Below are 12,785 nucleotides of genomic sequence, written 5' to 3' on the forward strand. Positions count from 1 at the left end.
TACATGCCTAATTTTACTTCTACAAGAGTGAAATGTGTCTTCAAAATTATTCCTTTTGGAAAGAAGTACGAAGTGCTAATCAGAGGATCATGAGTAGATGGGTGGAGTCGCCTGGAATTCCTGCGAACTTCGGTCCTTTCAAAACGTTATCTATTTTGAGTACAGTGTCAAGTCTTTTTGTTATGATTTTGATCGTGCACTTTCTGATACATTCAATTTTATTGATATTGAGAGGATGAAGGTCACAAGATTATTTGGAATCATTATCCTTTCTAAAACTTTTTGGAACGGCGTCTTCCATTATGACTTTGATAGAGAAGAACCAGGTAGCCGATTTTAAACTGCACGTCATGAAGAGTACTATCGTGACGTTGCTTTTGCTTCTGCTGCGATTGATATATTGCATCCTGCGTTGTAAGCCGATCTCCCACAATTTTTCCAGCTAGCGTGTGAAAAGATCTTGCTGAATGTCACTTTTGGATAGGGAGGCAAGCTTTTCTGAAGTATTTACGACATACGCGCCTAATTTACTTCTACAAGAGTGAAATGTGTCTTCAAAATTATTCCTTTTGGAAGAGGGAAAGAGGTACTAACGAGGTGCTATTTAATGTAATCAGAGGATCATAAGTAGATAGGTGGAGTCGCCTGGAATTCCTGCGAACTTCGGTCCTTTCAGAACGTTATCTATTTTGAGTACAGTGTCAAGTAATTTTGATCGTGCACTTTCTGATACATTCAATTAATAAAATTGGACGAGTCTTTTTAAATTGTAGTTCCAATAATATGTTTACGGGATTGAATATAGTTGCGTAAGTTTCCATTTTTCTGGGATTGTCTTTGTTCATAAACCCGCAAAATCTCTTAGAGGTGCTTGCTCTTTTTTACTGCTTTTTTAATTAACCTGTTAATAATGTTGGATATTCTTGGCGCTGAATCATCATTAAACGATGCGGGCATTCTATCTCATACTTCTTCTGTAAGTGGTGGAAATATATTATCGTATATGAACGATCTGATTCTTCTTTTATATTCCTTTCATCAGACCGATCTATTCTGATCTTAATCTGATAGATTATGAATTTATGCTCGCGTTTCCTAAAAATTTTTGAAAATGTTCTTACAGCTTCTTTCTTGAGCGATCTTTCTTCTGTGATAAGTATTCCTTCGCCCAGTTCACATCGTTCTGGATTTTGTTGTACCTTTTGTCTAATAAGCTGTTGATCATTTCCTTCGGTCTTCTAAGATCATCGAATTTCTGTTTCAATTCTTTGTTTTATTACTTCCTCCCTTTTCCGCTGATCTTTTACTTTAATTATATGTTTGACGATATGTTTGACGGGTTTGACCCATGATTTAGCATCTTTTGCCCTTGTATGAGGATCTGTAGATGACCGTAGCGATATATATATGTATATTATATATAATAGATGTATCGTAATTCGTGTGTTTTGTTTAAATTATTGATCCTAATGTGTTCATGTTGCTTAATGTCATTTTTGAGAAGTCATACTTCTGGTGTGTAAGAGGTCTTTTCGTTCTTTTGTAGAATCTTCTAATTACGTGACCTTTCCCGTTGGGATCCACCTTCTCTGGTAAAAGGAATGTTCTTTCTGTACGACCTCGGAGCAGATAATTGAGAGTACTAATTGTCTGACCTTGTTTCTCAATATAAGTGAAAAATAGTGTGTATTATTTTCTTAAGCTTTTAAACTAAAAGATTAAGATCCTTTTAGCGTTCTGAAATATCCTTTTATAAACTAGAGATTGGTCCATCCAATTCTTGCCATGAAGATATTGAAAACATGAAAAAAGCCCCATAATAATGTTTTCGCATTGCTAAACGTACTAGAAAATTACGGTACGAAATTATGTACTGAAAAAAAATTTTAATTTAAAATCTATTCTCTTTGTTCAATAGACTTTACAATCAATATAAGTTTAAAAATATGAGCATACCTTATTTTAAAAATTCGGTACAAAATCTGAAATTAATTTTTACGAGATAAACAAAAAACTTTATCAGATTAGCACACGTGGACTCAAGTAACGAGTTTGTACACAGGTGTCACAGCCATCATATTTATTAGATTATAATTTTGTTACAATTATTGTTTGGTTTTTTAATTTTTTATTGTTTGCAATAATCATTTATTATTTAATATTGTCAGTTATGATATTGGTAAGTATCGGGTATGTTTACGTGTTTAAGAATAAGTTATTTTCGGCCGTTATTCAAAAATTCAAAAATTAATTTTAGGAAAGTCCAACAAGAATTTCTTATAATAGAAAAAATAAGACTGAATGACTTTAAGTTAGAAATCATGCTAGAAATGTGATAATTCATCTACCAGATCTAGGTTTATAAATAGAGCTTTTGCTCCTATTTATATGCGTTGTCGCAATCCCAATGGTTGTCTACTATTTAATCGAGAATATGACTACATTAAGTTGATTAGGGATGTATATTTTATGATTTGATGCACCGTTTTGTATTTTACAAGTAAGTTAATTTTCAATAAATTTAAGTGTATTATTTATGGGTTATTCTTAAGGATCTTCCGCCAGTAGTGATTACTCTTATTGCTAAATTACATTTTAAACATTATAGGAATTAGATCATCTACCATTTGGATCAGATAGTAGTACTATTGTTGAAATCCAATTACAGCAAAAAATACTGCTTCAATGCATGAAAGTTAATTTAAATATTCACTTTTATGCTTAATCGAATTGTATTTGTTCTGGATACTAACAGGTGTAACATTTGGCGCACAATATTGGTTCAATATTCTAGTTTTTCTTGTTGCAGCATTTAAGTGCTTTTTAAATCATTATAATTACTCCTATTTATATGCGTTATCGTAAATCCCAATGGGAGACTACTATTTAATCGAGAATATGATGTTTGAGAATATCAAGTCGATTAGGGATGTATATTTTATGATTTGGGGCACCGTTTTGTATTTACAAGTAAGTTAAAATTTTCAATAAATTTAAATGTATTATTTATGAATTATTTTTAAAGATCTTCCTCCAGTATTGATTGCTCTAATTGCTAAATTACATTTTAAACATTATAGAAATTACTCCACAACTCGAACTAAATCATCTATCATTTGAATCAGATATTACTATTGTTAAATTCCAATCATGGCAACAAATATTGCTTCAATGCATGAAAGTTGATTTGAATATTCACTTTTACGCTTAATCAAATTGTACGTGTTCAGGATCTTAATAGGTGCTCATCCCTCAACATTTGGCGCACAACATTAGTTCAATATTCTAGTTTTCCTTGTTGTAGTGTTCAAGTACTTTCTAAATCATTATAATTGCTCTTTATTTATATGCGTTATCGCAAATCCAATTGGGAGCTACTATTTAATCGAGAATATGGCTAGAAGAAAATGTTTGAGAACATCAAGTTGACTAGGGATGTATATTTTATTATTTGAGGCACCGTTTTGTATTTACAAGTAAGTTAATTTTTTAGTAAATTTAAGTGTATTATTTATGGATTATTTTTAAGGATCTTCCGCCAGTAATGATTACTCTAATTACTAAATTACACTTTAAACTTACTCCACAGCTCAAATTAGATCTATCATTTGGATCGGATAGTACTATTGTTGAATCCAATTACAGCAACAGATACTGCTTCAATGCATGAAAGTTAATCTGAATATTCACTTTTATGCTTAATCAAATTATACGTTGTTCAGGATCCTAACAGGTGTTCATCCCTTAACATTTGACGCACAACATCAGTTCAATATTCTAGTTTTCCTTGTTGCAGCGTATAGAACTTTTTCATCAAATTCAAGTACTTTTTAAATCATAAAAAAGAATTACAACTAAGTATTGAAAGTCTCCTTATTTATCTTTATAATGGTAATTATTTAATTATTTTAATTTAGAATTATAATATTTAAATATTATTTGATTTATTTATATTAATATATTTGTTTTAATAAGCAAAATGATGATAGTTATTTGATTAAACTATTACTCCCAATTTTACGATTCCGAGTGGTGAGACACTATTACATTTATGGCGTGCGAGTAACGCGAGAGAATTCTGGAGACGCAGCAGGAACACTTCATATCAACACATTAACCAGAAAGTATCCTGATTTTACTGCAGAAGAGTTTATGATTTATTGGGAAGCATATGGATGATCTCAGCGAAGTCAAAATCTGGAGAAAATAAAGTGTGCATTATGTGGATAATATTCACAATAGGCTTTTACTTATGAAGTGGTATATTATAATTGAGAAAAAACCTGTGTGACAAGATATGTTATTATATTTAGTGAATTATATTGATCTATATTAATAATTTTCAACCATTCAGAGGATTTTTGGTTACAGGGACGTTAAATTCCTTATTGATGAAGTTGGGATCAAGAGCGTTTGGTGTGTAACGAGGATTATTATGTGGTGTAATGTTTTTCTTTTATCTTGACAGAAAAATAACATCGGAGATTATTTAATATTTCACTTAGACTTTCAGTATATTCTTTAGCGGACCTCTCTTGATTCTTTTACGTGTAGTTGTTAGACCAGAGGTTAAATGAGTTGAAGAGGTAGCACTTATAACTTTAGTAACTGGTTCATTGGAAAAATTACAATTAAATTCGCTGGTGGTTTGTGAATTAGCAGAATATATTAGTATAATTCAATCTATTGATTTGTTGGGTAATCGGATAATGATGAGGCTTCGATGGCAAACAAAATTTAGCAATAATGATGAATCTCAATAATAATCTGGCATGCTTCAAATCGCGCAAAAATTTATTTCAAATGATCAAATACAATAAAGTTTGTATGTGGGTTGTATTAAATAGGAATTAATTAATCATTCTAATAACCGGTGATAATGGTAGGTATTTATTTGGCTTTTATTTTGTAATTATCATATTATAAGAATGTTATACTAATTATTATTTAAATTTAAGAGCGTACCTTGATTAATGGGTTCAGCATGAAGTACGTACAATAATGCTATCATCCGTCTCAAATAATATATTAGCAGATCCACCATCACTCTTATAATTGCCATATAATCATAAACCATGGAAAATGCTAAATCCTTCTTTAAAAGAAGGATGTTATCAAGTTTCTAAAAGCTTCTCCATAAACAAATAAACCAAAATGACCGGAAATATCTGAACAACTCGAACCATTAAATTCAGAAGGAGTGGAAGGCATATTCTTTCAACCTCTTGAACGAAAATTCAAAACTCTTGGAACTTATCCAAATCATTAGGAAGCTTTTAATATTATCCAACCAAATAGAGAAAGTTATTTATTGTGATTTTACAAAAACGAAAGTTCACAACAATGATTTGTTACTAGTGAGAAAAGAAAGCAGAAAAGAATATGGTTATTGCTCAATCTGAAAAGAACAAATGGAAGTTAGACCGTCCGCCGAAACGTCAGAATGTGTTTATTTTATAGGAAGCCGGTCTCGAATTTAAAAGTGAACTCTTGGGTAGAGCGCATCCACCTTGAAGAGCTAGAATTAGGATAAAAAAAGCTAGAGATATTGTCATGGAGGAACACATTTGGGACAAGCTATATTTGGTGCCATTCCGAATTTACCTTCATACATTGAAATTATTATGTAATTTTGATATCACAAATTTCGATACCAAGAGAAAAAACAGCAACATCAAAGTAACATTAAATTGAATTTTTTTCAGAATTATTATTGTTATGAAATAAAATAGCAGCTTGTATTACAGCACCATAAGCAGCTGCTTCATCAGAATTATAGATTTATTTAATTCTTTGCCGTTAAAGAATTCAGATATCTACCAACTAAAATGATTTCGTGGACTTGTTTGTAGATTTTACCATCTTGAAAATAAATCTTGATTCGATTCTTCAAATTTGGCACTTGTCAAAGCAGGATAGAAGTCAATATCTTCAAAAGAGAATCAATTCCAATGATGCGTTTTGCACGTTCGCATTGTTCCTTCGAGCACAATTATCGAGGCAATGAACACCTCCAACAATTCGGAATAAGTATCAATATGGCTGTGGTAGGTTTGGAATATGATTTTTGCATCATAGGAATAAACTACACTTTGATTATTGTTATACCTTCAATAACGCGAATTTAATATTACAGGTGGACGCAGGATTTTTCCCACTCCAACAATTAATTCAGTACTATCAATCATCAAAGGAGCATCAGTTCCAGCCAAAAGATGGTGTATGAAGTTTACGAGTTGCCACTTTTGGTTCACGGTCAGTTTTTGGACTTTTTAAATGATGAAGATTTACCTGACCATACTATTAATACATTCATGAAAGAATTTGTTAATACATGTCAATATACTGGTAAGTTGATAATATAAACCTATTTTTTATGAATCATCCAAGCTTCTAATATTATTTTATCATCAATCTTCAACAGAATATCCCAATAAGAAACCTCCCATATTACGTGCAAATTCCTATAGGAAAAATGTTGAGGAACCATTAAAATAGCTGCTGGTAATATAGCAAAAAGCTATACCTCAGCTTATTTTTTGTGTTCTTCCAAGATTTATATGCTAAAATTAAGCGTGTTGGTGATACAATTATTGGTGTTGCAACACAGTGTAAAGTGAACATATGGATAAACCAAAAAAAAACAATGTTGTGCTAATGTCTGCCTAAAGATGAACGTCAAACTTGAATGAATGAATTCATCCTCATTCCTGATCATCTTCCGTTTGTAATAGAAGAGCCTACTATTTTGATAGCGCAGACATATCACATTCTGATCCCGGTAAACTATTTTTTTTTTCACATGAATTTATTTTTACATAGATTAATAATTATCTTTAATATATTATTTTTGCATTTCTTCAGGCGGCAGCAATCATCCGTCTTCTGTTGCTCTTTGAGCTCTAGAGCATCACGTTATGCAGCGTTAGAGTTCAAATCAGGCGTTACGGAATAATATTGGATTTGACAATATAGTTAAAGAATTGTTGAAAACATTTTATCAGACTTGTGGGAGAAAGCATAGAAGAATATTTTACCGAGATGGTAGGTATTTATTCTATATTATTCTTAGATTTATTTATTCGTGCATTTCGTTAATTTTAATTACGACGAATCTAATGAGAATTAATTTGTTTTTACTATAGCCGCGTGTTAAGTTCTTGATGCTAAGTATAGACCTACTATCCCATTTTTGTGGTACAGAAGAGGGTTTTTTCCAATAAAAAGAGAAAATACTGGTAGGTCGGTGCAAGTAATTAAATTTACATTGATATAAATTTGTAGCATTTTTTAATGACTTAAATCCTTAGATTTATTAAGTCATAAGTCATGCTGGACTACTGGGGACATCTCGACCAACCCATAATCACGTTTTATATGACGAAAACGCAAATATGTAAGTTAATTTGATATGATTGAATAATATGATTAATATACTGTACATAACTAATATATAACGTTATTTATAATCTCTGTTATATATATGCACGTTGCGCACGTACGATATCTTTGGTAAGATTTTAAACTGCATTTGTTATCACTACATTCCGTAAATGATAATAATTGTATTATGTTTAAATAGGCGCCTCCGCTCACTTAATTACCACTAGAACAAAACTCAACTTCACACACGCAGCGAGCCAGGTGGTGCAAGTGAGTGAGTGTCTGTCTGTCTGTCTGTCTGTCTGTCTGTGAGTGAGTGAGTGTATGAAATCTATTTGCGGAATTTGCGAAGCGTAACTTACTTTTGATTCCCGCAAATTGCATGTGATTCAAATCTGCGCATTGCACAACCTTAATTTTTAAAAAATTCCGCAATTTTTGCGCAAATTGCGCTATATCAGATATTCATTTGATTTTGAGGCGGCATATAATTATTGGGCGCAATTACCCTATGCATTAAATTAGATACTTATTTTGACGTGGGATTGGGATTTTGGAATTGGGATATTAGGTATTTGGGTTATGTATGCGCAAATCAGGATTTATTTTGCGCAGATTGCACGTGATTTTTATTGCGCATTGCGCTTGACTTGAATTTCATACACCAACCTTCGGCAGGAGCCACAAAGGGTGACTTATAATTAAATAAAGATATTTCAAATTATTTTTAACTATCTCATTTTCTAAAATAAACTCCCTTTTTAGGTTATGTATTTTGCGTAGCAACTTCACATAAGTGAATAGGAACAACAAGAATATTTTCAATAAATTTCTTCTATATTTTTATTGAAAAAAACTTATTATTTGGCACAATGTGGTGACAATAGTTATTTGTCATTATTAGTAATAAAAAAAATTATTATATTATTTCGAACAAGAAATACAAGCTACTTGGTATCCCATGATTTACATATATTATGATCAGTAAGTTTAATTCTTTTTCCCACACGACTCTTTTTCTTTCTTATTTCTTATTTTTTATTTTTCCTTTCCTATAGTTGTGTCCGAACTCCGAAGACCTTTTCATTTCATCCTTTCCTATCTTTTATTTACCACGTTTCAACAATTTCACTGTTCATGAAGAATTAGGTAAGCTTTGAGTTTGGTAGGATTAGGGTAAGGCCGTAGAATAAGAATAAACATAGAATTATGGTTAAGATAAGGGAAGTCTGCTAGGAGTTAAATGTAGGATTAGGGTTAGGATGACTTATTAATGCAGTTATTTTTTCTTTTTTTTTAGAAATTTAGAAATAAATGATCCTATGTCACTTGTATAATATGAAAATATAATTTTACTTCAACTGGAATATGATTCAGGTGATGATATATCTTTTGAAAATGAGCAGGACAGTTTATTGGCATTTTGATGAACCAACTTTTTATGTTGATCAAAATATTTTTAATGATTGGGAAACAATGCAGCTGATTACTAATGACATCATTTCGTCATTTAGATAATTTCCTTAATTATGTAACTTTATTATGAATAAATCAATAAAATACATTAATATATATGTTAAGTTTTATAACTCTATTATACTTTATATTATTTTATTTGTAAAAGTCGGTCATTTCATGTCATTTCATATGCAAAATAAATAAATTTTTAATAAAAAGGTTGTTACACAAAATCAGTCACAACGACCGTGAACAAAGTTTTCAAGACATATTATAAAAAACTTTCATAATCTTGCAGAAGATAGACCAATACAATAGTTAATAAAAGAAATAACATAATAATACTCTAACGAGCGAATATTTTAACAAACTTGATAACACTAGGTCACGATAGTTAACGTGGCTCGATTTGTCCTTGATTTGTTGAATCGCATTTCTAAGTTATAAAAACGATTTATTTATCGTAATCGAAAAAAACCGCAGTCAAAAAAGTTTATCATGTGGCAATTGTGGCATGACCGCATGAGTGCGTCTAAACATAATAATTTAATACATTATAATGTTACATTATAATGTTACATACTCTAAAATAAAATTGGAAACAATGATGAAAATCTATGAAATTTCTTAATTTGTCAACTCAATATTCAAAATCGGATATTTAACCCTTTACTGTTTCAAACATAAACATATTTCTTTAAAAGGGATTAAAGAAAATTTTTTTAAAAAAAGTTTAATTAGAATTTTATCAATTATTAAGCGCAATACGTTTCAAATTAATGTTTTTAAAAAGTAGTTTTTATTAAATTTATTTCTCTTATCAATTATTAATAAAATTAATTTGTTTGAACTAGGAAATAATTACTTACTGCTTCAGCTATTTCATTTGTTAGAGGGAAAAATTATTTTTATTAAACTTTTACGTTATTTATTAGAATATTCGTACATTTCTTCTAAAAAAATTTGACTTTGAAATATTGTTTATTTATACGATGTGTGGATGCGTTGGCTCAATTGATTCTCTTATTACTAATTTTCTCCCGTCTTGAAATTCTGGAGGAGGTGGCTCGTATTGAACTATTTAAAGAGTTGATTAATTATTAGTATTGAAGAGAAAAAATGAATAATGAGAATGAAGAATAAAATTTACATACTATAAAATGCCATATGTCTATTGAAATTTTTATGACACCTAATGGTGTTCCATGTTGATAGCGCTAAAACAACCCAGCATAAACATGCTATTATATATATATATTTTTTTAAAAAAAGAATTATTAGTATAACTTTTATATTAATTTACAAATTTGAAACAACAAATTATGTGAAATTACCATATGAAAGAAACATATTAAGTTGCATAGAATATTGATAGCATTTTAACTCGGAATCTAAATTTGCCAATATACCATATTGTTTACAGTAACTAGACAAATCAAAATATAATAATAAGGCTTGAATAATGTTTCCGATGTAAACAATAAACATTAAGTAGTGCTTCTCATCCCTCACCTAAATATATTTGGTATATGTATAAATGCAAATTTGTTTAGTATAATTACATTATATTACAGAACAAAAAGAAAATAATGTACTTACACCTTTGAGCATAAAAAACGAGTAATAAAGAAATATTACGTTGATTGGCACTTGATAATTGAAAAATAATCTTCGAATACTAATTCGTCTTTTTGCTAGTGCCATTATGTCTATACCAATTATTCCTATTAAATAAGCAGTTATCCATAGCCCAATTATCATTATCTGCGCATGGAACAGTGGGAATTGAACTTCATAGATCGCATGCATTTCTAAGCAAAAGAAAAAGAAGAACTTAGAAACTAAACATATATATATGCTGAATAAACGGATTATTTACCTTTAATTTCATCATGTCTGGAATGTTTAAATTCATATACTAAAGGCCATACACTAAAATAAGAAAAAAATAAATAATAAAATTTTAAAATTATTATTATTATTTTTTTAGTTACATAATTAAAAGATGTTATCATTTACCTTTTCTTCCATAATAAATACACATATAATGTATATAGCGATTGAAATATAACTACAAGTGCAATTAAAAAACCCACACCTGCATAAAAGATTGGACTATTTGCGTTACATGTGATAGTATTGTCTTTACAATTAAAATATTGAGTGTAAAAATAAGCTATTCCTCCAAAGATAGGAAACGAATGTACACCAAGGAATGCTAATCCGTGGTAAACGGTCTTACCATAGAACTACAAATAATAAAATAAATTAATAACTAGTATTAAATATATTAAACAATCTTCAAATAAACATTATACTACCATAATCATTCCTGATAATACAGGAAAAAATAATATTGGAAATTGTATTAAATTAACTTCGAAATCTCCTGTTAAGATTAAAGTGCCAATGAACAGTAAACAATATGTGACCATATCTATAATATATGTATACAAGAAAAACTTTTCTACCCGCTTTAATTCTCTATGAAATTTACGAAGTATTTTATAAAGAACAACTAGTGAATTCATTTTTAGGAGCTGATGGAAAAAAAAGAAGATAAAAAGGAGATAAAAATTGTTAAGAAGATAACAAGGAGATGAAAATTATTAAGATAACGAAGTGATGAAAATTATTAAGAAAATAACGAGTTGAATATTATTGAGATGACGAGGAGATTAAATTTTTTATCATGGGGATATATATATATTTTAAATACAAGGAAAATATTCTTGTTTTAAGCTGTCGTTCATGGTGAAACGCACTTTGTATTTAGTGTATTATATTTACAAAGATTCTAAACCATGATGATCATTCGAATTAAAACACCACAAAACAAAAAGACTTGCTGTAAATTTAATTTCTCTTTATGAAAAAATAGATTCAAATTAAAAATCACAACATCGCAAGTTAGAAATTGTCGATAACATTATAACGCTAAGGTTCTTCCATAAGTTCTCATGAAAATAGAGCTTCTGCAAATATCACGTCTTTATGATAGAGTCAAAACATTTTTTTAAAAAAAATTTCAATAGTTACGCATGATTTAGGGAAATTTTGTAAAATTTCCCCGGTGCTACCATAAATAACAATTTATGAATTATATGCATAGTTTGACCTTTTTCTTTGTTGATTTTTAACTTTGTTGACTAAATATAATAATTTAATGCATGAAAAATATTTAAATAAAGAATTTTTGTTTTGAAATGATAACCAATAATTTATTTATGTTACAAAAATCGACATGATTATTTAGTCCTTCGTTACACTTCGGACTATTATTATGAAAGGTGATGCAAAAGTTACGCTATTGATACATTGAGATATTACACAATTCTCTCATTTACTGTTTTACATTCATGTGAAAAAGGATTAAAAAAATTAAAAAAGTTAATTGGTTATTCAAATTAATTTTAAACTTTGATTTCCCTTTATCAAATTACCGGATGGCAAAAAACGTTTTAAAACAATTTTGGCGTTTTAAAACATGTTTTAAACGTGTTTTAAAACATTAAGCACTTTACTAGCCTTTATTACGTAATACATATTTGCAATAAAAATTTAAGCACTTTATTATATAATATATATTTAGAGTATAGCCGGACCGACCTTGTTGGGAATTTTATTTGTAATAGCTTAGTGATACTAGTGATCCTCTACGTTAAATAAAATGTGCGCTAACTCTTAAAAAAAAAAAAATTATATAATATTTATTAATTTTAAATCTTCTAATCGATCAATTAAATCAAAACTAATGTCATTTCCACAATAATTACACACATTTGACGAGGTGTTTTTCGCAGCTTTTCCAAAGTGCTTACAGACGTCTTCTGATGATGGTCTTCCACGAGAATAATTTTAAAAAAAGGTTGCTTAAACATACTACAAAAAAGGTCATTAAAAAATAATTACGCAATAATCATGCAGATCAGCACCCCTTTTTT

At 29.5% G+C, this 12,785-nt stretch overlaps 3 protein-coding genes across 3 annotated transcripts; 2 read left to right on the forward strand and 1 right to left on the reverse strand.

Annotated features, from left to right (window-relative positions):
* Window positions 1-3,888: 3,888 nt before the first annotated feature.
* Window positions 3,889-4,179, forward strand: OCT59_001262 (uncharacterized protein; the record flags this gene model as incomplete). The annotated part of the gene is made up of 2 exons (XM_066139432.1): window positions 3,889-3,891; window positions 3,976-4,179. The coding sequence occupies 2 exons, from the start codon at window positions 3,889-3,891 to the stop codon at window positions 4,177-4,179; spliced, it is 207 nt and encodes a 68-aa protein (XP_065988836.1).
* A 1,775-nt stretch (window positions 4,180-5,954) lies between these two features.
* OCT59_001263 (uncharacterized protein) lies at window positions 5,955-6,498 on the forward strand (the record flags this gene model as incomplete). The annotated part of the gene is made up of 4 exons (XM_066139433.1): window positions 5,955-6,047; window positions 6,137-6,218; window positions 6,286-6,348; window positions 6,425-6,498. The coding sequence occupies 4 exons, from the start codon at window positions 5,955-5,957 to the stop codon at window positions 6,496-6,498; spliced, it is 312 nt and encodes a 103-aa protein (XP_065988837.1).
* A 3,229-nt stretch (window positions 6,499-9,727) lies between these two features.
* OCT59_001264 (uncharacterized protein) lies at window positions 9,728-11,372 on the reverse strand (the record flags this gene model as incomplete). Its single annotated transcript, XM_066139434.1, has 7 exons — window positions 9,728-9,918; window positions 9,996-10,082; window positions 10,176-10,353; window positions 10,441-10,652; window positions 10,721-10,773; window positions 10,861-11,090; window positions 11,163-11,372. The coding sequence occupies 7 exons, from the start codon at window positions 11,370-11,372 to the stop codon at window positions 9,827-9,829; spliced, it is 1,062 nt and encodes a 353-aa protein (XP_065988838.1). The 3' UTR covers window positions 9,728-9,826.
* Between the last annotated feature and the right edge of the window lie 1,413 nt (window positions 11,373-12,785).

This window comes from Rhizophagus irregularis, chromosome 1, assembly GCF_026210795.1.
Source record: "Rhizophagus irregularis chromosome 1, complete sequence".
In the NCBI taxonomy this organism is placed as follows: domain Eukaryota; kingdom Fungi; phylum Glomeromycota; class Glomeromycetes; order Glomerales; family Glomeraceae; genus Rhizophagus; species Rhizophagus irregularis.